At 35.4% G+C, this 7,963-nt stretch overlaps 1 protein-coding gene across 1 annotated transcript in view; it reads right to left on the reverse strand.

Annotated features, from left to right (window-relative positions):
* The window catches only part of LOC149577786 (putative monofunctional riboflavin biosynthesis protein RIBA 3, chloroplastic), a 63,135-nt gene extending 56,509 nt beyond the window's left edge, over positions 1-6,626 (reverse strand). The window contains exons 1-2 of the mRNA XM_089825848.1: positions 6,406-6,626; positions 5,834-6,137 (exon numbers count right to left, since the gene is read on the reverse strand). Of these exons, the coding sequence (XP_089681974.1) occupies positions 5,834-6,137; positions 6,406-6,461 (360 nt within the window). The 5' untranslated portion in view covers positions 6,462-6,626. The remainder of the gene's footprint in view (positions 1-5,833; positions 6,138-6,405) is intronic.
* Between the last annotated feature and the right edge of the window lie 1,337 nt (positions 6,627-7,963).

Genomic DNA, 7,963 nt, shown 5'->3' on the forward strand with positions numbered 1-7,963 from the left:
ATCAGAAGATGGTAGCATTGAAGAAAAATGATACACCGCAAAATAAAATTACCTAATGAGTCAAAACTTTTTAGCTGTAAATGGTGATGTTGAGAAATACAAGGAAAGGTCAGTTACAAAAAGCTATTCCAAGATCGCAAGGATGGACTTCGTGAGGTTTTTCTGACAGTTGATATCACAAGAATAGACTTCGTGAGGTTTTTCTCAGAGTTGTGAGCTAACATCTATTAAGTTCCTTTATCTATAGCAGAAATTTTTGATTTACCGACAAAATAGATGGATGTGAAGAGAGCATTCCTACAAGGTGACATGGAGGAAATGATCTACATGACACAATCAGAGTACCATGTTGTTAAAGGTAAGGAGTCTTTGGTTTGCAATTGGCAAAATTCTTTGTATGGTATCAATACTCTAGTAAGATGTGGTGCCAAAATTTGATACATTCTGTTAGTTTTGAAATTTCTGAGATCCAAATCATATCATTGCATTTATCTTTAAAACCAGGTTCACCCTCGGAGCTCCCTTGGTCCCAGTCCAGTTCAAACCGGGTCCCATTCCCTGTGGCTTTGGGCAGAGTTTGGCCCATGGACTGTGGGTTCAGCCCAGCCAAAGCAAGGACAACCCCAAGGAGAATTTGGTTACCCATGGTAGAACCGAGGACGAATTTGCACTTTTTTTTACAAAATTGTACTTCTTTTAAAAATTATTTTTTCCTTAACGGTCAAATCAACCCCCAACCCTAATTTTGACCACTAAAATCTCTAAAAAGGTGAAAACTATTTCATTTACCCATTTGTGAACAAAAAACAAAAATATTTGTCTCCATTGTTAGACTTTCTTTTATGTTTTCCATTGCTCATGGAGAGTTAAAGACTAATTGTTGCATGCTCTAAGCTGTTTGTGTGCTATTCCTATACAGTTGCGAGTGTTGAGAACTTGTCAAAGAAATTGAAGAGGAAGATTTCAACAAAAGGGGTAGGTTTGTGTTGTCTTATGTTTGCTTTTTATTTCTCCTTGCATGTTTTTACAAATTGAAATGAACTCTCCACTTTTTTTTTCCGTGACTTTGAGCATATTTGTTTTTAAAGAATGGCAAGTTCTTCTAGCTCTGAGAACCAATCCCAGTTTAAAAGACCCCAACTCCCTCCTCTGGAAATATGTGGAAAAGGTACAACAACTACTAGAATGAGGAGGTTACACTCAGATTTGTAATTGTCATGCCCGGAACCTGACAAGGCAACCAACACAAGCACAACAATTTTTTTTTTTTAATTTCTTTTATATTATTATTAATATTACCATTAACCTTTACTTATCTTATCGACCTAATGTTACTGGAGAGAGTATCAAAGTCCACATTAGTCTCCTATAGGATCCCTTAAATCATGATTTGTAATAAAACAAAATGTAAAGCATTACTCAATTAACTCCTAACCAGTTTTATTTCATCAGGATCTAGAATAGGGTACTAGTGCAGGCCTTATAGTAATCATTGCAAAAAACAATATAACAGCTCATATAATTGATATAAGCACATCTGTGCTCCATATGTCAAAAAGGTATCAAATTTTGTGCAGGCAAGCCAAAAAGTAAAAGCCTTCTTGCATCGGAAATAGTAATGACATATATTCAAGAGCAAGCAAAAGGAGATGAAGCAGTTAGGAAAATACCTACAGGTTCTCATCCTTTTGAAATGCCTAAAAGAGGATTGGAAACCTCTCCATCAATTTCCAATCTTGAACTTATAGAGGATCATCCATTCCACAACCGAATAAGAGAGAAAAGGGACCCTTGGTAACAACATATTGCAATGAAGCAGAGAGATTGTTGAGCAATGCATAGCCAGATGTATCTATGCTAATGGATTTGTGTTTAATGTTGTTCACTCATCTTATTGGCAAAAAATAGTGAGATCGATTAACGAGGCTACAAAAAGGTTCAAAGGCCTAGGCTAGGAGAAGGGGTATACTTACTTTTTGTATAGAGAGGCGAAATTGATAGAGGATGCTCTGAAATCCATTAGGAATTCATGGATCAAAACAGGTGTGTCCACGATATCTAATGGATGGATAGATGAAAGAAATTTCCCTTTGATCAATGTTATTGCAATGTCCTCAAAAGGGGCAATATTTTGAGAGGAGTGAATTGTGAAGAGTAGGTGAAAGACGATCCATTTACTGCCAACATTCTTTTCCAAGCGATTGAGCAAGTTGGCCTTTCAAATGTTGTTCAAGTTGCAACAGACAATGCCAAGAATTTTAGGGCTATTCACACATCTTTTAGACACCTTGTGTTATCCACTCAGTCAACCTAATGCTGCAAAAAGTTGGGAACAAAGTAGAATGAACCAAATAGGTGTGTGTTGATGCCCAGAAGGTCGAAATGTTCATCACCAACCACCATGTGTCACAGGGCATATTTAGACAATTCTCAAGATTGGAGCTATTAAAGGTAAGAAAAATTATTTAAATGTGTTTTAGTAAACATTTTGAATTTTCAAGTTTAATATTTTATTATTTTGATTTGAAATAGGTTTTTGTGACCCACTTTGCCTCCAACACACTTAATTTGAGATGCCTTGTGAAGGTTCATGACACACTATCTAAAATGTTAATTAGTGTTAACTAGAGCATATGGAGGCAATCTAGCACTACAAGGACACCAAACATCAAGGCAATGACACTGGATGACTCTTGGAAGGGTTCTATTGAGTACCTCCTAAAATACTAAGTCGATATTGAACATGATGTAATATACTTGGGTGAACTATATGATGGCATTGGCTTAATGATTGAGGAAATGAAAGACATCATAAATGAAAAAGAGCAAGATCCTGAAGAAACATTCTTCAAGGATCTACAAAAAAGCATGGTGGAAAGATGGAACAAAATGACTACTCATTTACATCTCATTGCCTTTGCATTTAGTAAGTTCTTAATGACACAAGAGTTTCTCCATATAGAGACCCTGAAGTTGCTCAAGGGTACAAGGAAGCCCTTCACAAACTTTTTTGCCAAGACAAACAACCTGCTGAGAACTTAATTCATGAGTTTTGCAAGCACAAATGATTGTGGTCTTGAAGCTCTTTGGGAAAACCATAAGGCTGATGCTTGCAAATGATAACACTTCCATGGAGAATCATACAACACCTATAACCTATTGCCATCAAAAATTTATTGCAAGTTCATTCTTAATTCTAAAGATTCTTGTTGATGAATTTATATATAAAATCTTTATTCGCAACTCTTAACTCTCTAATCTCAAAATTGAAAATATTGATAGGTTGCTAGTTCATCTTCATTTGAGAGGAATTGGCACATATACTCCTCCACCCACTCAATAAAGTGCAATGGACTCCACTCCAAGAAGGTGGAGGACTTGATCTACATGCATTCAAATTTGTAGTTCCTCATACACAGAAAATGCCTACAAACATGAAGAGGTAAAGGAGTGGGATGTGTTACAAGTTAGGATATTTGTTGCACTAAAAGATCAACCTACCAATGCCTGATACAACCACTAGACATATAGGAGACACAAAATGGTTAAGCCATGTCACGAATCCCGAAGGGGAACATTAGTGGTTAGTCCAACAATCCCCCCCTCAGCATTACCTGAGGAGATTCGAACCTACGACCAAGCTTTGATACCACTTGTTACAAGCTAGGATTGTCGTTGCACCAAAAGATCAACCTATCAATGCCTGATACAACCACTAGACTTATAGAACACAGGAGGCGGTTAAGCTATGTAACAAATTGCGAAGGGAAACATTGGTGGTTAGTCCAACAAGATGTCGATCAAGAGATTGTTGTGTAGGATGATTTACTTGCCCACCTTGCTGCACTTGGAGTTGATGATGAACATGAGCTACCGAGTGATCATGAGGCACAAATTACCAAGACCGCTTCCAATCTCTGTGCTAGTGCTTGTGGCACTAGTTGTGGTTCTTCTAATTTACTACAACATACTGACATGGCAGATGATTATATTTTTGATGACCCATATGATATTTGATTAGTGATGGCTGATTCTTAACAGTTGGCATTATTATTTTTGAACTAAAACATCAATGTGATTTTTGTTGAAATTAGCAGTGGCTTGAGTGGTAACTTGGTACACTGCAAGTGTTGTGTGGTAGCAACTGGTTCATTCATACAGATTGTATGTCCAAGAGGAAAGATTTGAAAACTTCCCAAAATTCTAGGCTTAAAAGCTAGCATGCATTTCGATGTCACTGGGATAACTTTTTATGATTTATCTTGTTTATACATATTTCCAGTCAGCATAACAGTCAGTACTGAATTAACAAGAGCAGTTGGGTTACCATACGGTTAGAGCCCCATCAATATATACATGATATATGTACAATCAAGTGTGTTAAACACACCTTTTAGAATTTCTGTGACTTTTGAAATTTTAAATTATTTTTCTAGTAGGGTTAATATTGACTTTAGCATGATCATCATCTAGCATTGTTTGAGCATTGGATGTTTTGGAAGTCAATATTTTCATTTTTCAAAGCAATGAAAAACTAGTTTCAAGCTTCGGACAATAACATACATTGTCAGCTACTACAGAATTCTTTTGCGGTCTTAATCCATAGTAAGATTAAGAAGGCTTATCTGGTATCCCTATGTTGCCTTTATACAACTACTTGTCCTATGTTTCTTTCATTGAGATCTTTTCGACCCTTGAGGGCTAGAGATTTGTAGCACATGATATGTGGTAGTAAAAAGACATTTACCAATTGGAGGAATGATGCATTTGACAAGATGAACCAGGTTATTCATATTATGTTGAGCCATGTAGCCTGATTTGCCTTTCAATCAAAAAGAGCCAAAAATTTCAAAGGATTTATGGATAAGTTGAAAATTTTGTGTAAAACATTGATGACTTGAGACTTTTCATGTTGAGCCACAAGCTATCTACATTTGACAAAATTGCATTTGAGAGGATTGACAACTATTAGTCTATGTGTGATGTGTGGAGGGTCTTTTATTTCAGTTGTAATATAACAAGGAGTACAAGAAGGACCATGATGCAATTGAGATTGTTCTGCTAACTCAAGGCCAGCTCATGATGTATTTCTCTCTCCATTATTTTCTACCAAGGCTCTTATGAGATAGAATGGTAATCATGTCTTCCAATGTGATATGCTCTCTGTTAGTTGCTAGACATTAGAAGTTTTCCATGATGAGAAAGAAATATTCATAGGAAAACCATAACCATAACAGAAGTTTGGATCCAAACAAAACCCAAGGAGACAGTAATGATGAGACACGAGGGCTAGAAGAGTAGCACAAGGATTGTATGTATCATGGAAGAACTTGGACATGTTGATGTCACTTATTGTAAGATCAAATATTTGATACAAAATGAAGACCTCGAGGAGTTAGCACAAGCACAACAATAAGGGTAAATATGAATGGGGAAAAATGGTGAGAAGCATAACCTCTATTTATATATCATTCGTATATATGACACAGCGATAGGCCAACCCAACAAAGCACTAACCCAGTATAATAATAAAATGGCATCCACATGTAATCCTATTATTAAATGAAGATTCATTAACATACGTAGGGTTCATAGAAAGGTACATAGAACCCATATAGGATAAATATAACCCAGTGGCATACCATAATCATTGAAATCAGTGTGCGAACGAGAGTTTTATATATTCTAGCATTTCCCTTGGAAATTAATCTTGGAGAGACCAAAGAAAGGTGGCATTATGTAATCAAGAATCGTGCAGAAATACATAAATCATACTCTCGACTAATCTATCATGAAAAAAGCACAGTAGATATAGCATGGCCATGAAACTGACCTTCCCTCGGCGAATTGCATCAAGCGCATACTCAATCGAAGAAAAACCTTCTGTGGGACGATCTGGGTCTCCTTCAGCATCACTAACAAAGAACTGATCAATAACTGGGGTGATTTCTGCTGACACAGTCTGAAAACCAAGAGACTCCCCTTTAAGATTTGAGTTAACAACATCACCATCTTCATAGTCTTCTCCGATATCCCTATTAGATAAACACCTCGTCGTGGGAAAGCTTGATTTCTTCTTTAACGACACTGACCCCGAATATTGCAATCCTTTGAACAGAACAAAGGAATTTCTCCCACTGAGTTGAACGCAAATTAAACAAATTCAATGCATTGCCAATTTTTCAATATCTTGTCTCTATAAAAGTTGAAAGAGTTATCAACTCAGCAACAGATAGAAGTACACGATTCATAGTTTTTCCTTCATTCTTTCGATTAAACTCAAAACAACCTATAAAACATTTGAATTGGATATTATTATTTAACTTACAATTGCAATTTTTCAAATTTATTTGAACTTCAAATCTTTGTATGTGTCTTCTTCTTTGATTAGATAATTAAATCTACCTGGGTGAATATTTGGGTAGGTGGAGCGCTGGAGCTGAACGTAAGACTATTTCCATCTAACGCTGCGATGTTTTAGTTCATGCAGGGTATCAGCTCCTGCAAACCACTAAGTTTTCATGCATTTACAAATTCAGGGTCCATTAAAATGATGAGCAAAATCCCAAAAAAATGAGTGGCATACCCAGCGAGAAGGATTTTGATGATATGTAGTAGACAGGCGTATTTATAAATTGTTCAAAAAAGTTTATATAATAAAGGTGTTCCGTGGGTTTATCCAGATAGAAATTGAATTGAAATGGGAGATAGGCGTGTCAAAATGTAATTGGGCTCAAGGAGTACTTTGAAATTGGACAGACGGTAATTTGTCCTTTTTAAAATAGATTTTGGTATTTACAAAGGTTTTCATATTGATATATACTTGAGAGTAAAAGTAGTGATGGTGTATTATTAATGGTTATTAGTTCCTGCCGACGGCAGAAATACTTACGCATTCGGTTCGGTGCATAAAACTTAATTGCTCCAACCAATAACATTTTAAAATTAATTCCTTTCTAAAGCATGTTTAATAGTTTATTGTTTTTAAATATTTTTAAAACTGGAAAATCAGTACTAATCTGATTTTTAATTGGCTGCCATCGAAAAAGGTAAGAAGAAAAATCTTTTCCCGAATCAAAATTAGAAAGAAACTTTAATAGAAAAAAATGTGACATTAATGGATGCCTTTACTTTATTAGATCATTCTCCTCATTTTTTAATATTTATTTGCCCATGGCCACATCCACTATCCTTATCTTTCCCCTGTTGGTTTCTTCCTTCATACGCCATCTGAGATACGGATCCACCGAGACCCACAAATTTTGCGAGAGTGACTTGTCCTTCTGTAAATTAGAAGAAACAATCTCTTATTTTAAGGTGATATTTTCACTTTTCTGCTCGGAGGATCACATATTTAGACTAAAATAGCTGCATTGAGTCTGGAATCGATGAGCAATTTTATTATTGATGATTTAGAACAAGTATTGTAGGATATTTTTTTTCCACAGATTTTTGGAACTAGGTAATGATAATTTTATGAATGTATTGTTTGATAGCTAGATAGACACATATATTTAAGGGGACTGCAACCTGAGACTACATATAGAATTTTAAGAACATAAATCCATTTATGGCATAAATTTTTATCTCTGTAACAGCTTGCTCTCCAGAATCAGAAGGCCTTGGCCAAGATGCATAGACCTATTCTGTAGGTGTATCTTTCCTTTTCCCTTTTATAATTTGAGTTTTACTTACATGTACATTATTTGTGCAGCAACTGCAATAAGACAAGACTAATGTTGGAAGTTAATGATTAATATGCGATTGGAGTTTTTATATAATATACACTTTTGTATAATACCCACATGAAAGTTATTCAATAAATTTGTGCATCTCTACTAACTTGGTATGAACATTAATATTAAATTCTTTCATCTTACATGGAAAAATTGTTTATTGGAACTTTAAGATATCAAATTTTGAATGTTCTATGCTCTTTTTCACTCATCAAATTTGTACATGT

The sequence above is a fragment of the Cupressus sempervirens genome, chromosome 1 (genome assembly GCF_028749045.1).
Source record: "Cupressus sempervirens isolate cs-2001-9-10 chromosome 1, ASM2874904v1, whole genome shotgun sequence".
Lineage (NCBI taxonomy): Eukaryota > Viridiplantae > Streptophyta > Pinopsida > Cupressales > Cupressaceae > Cupressus > Cupressus sempervirens.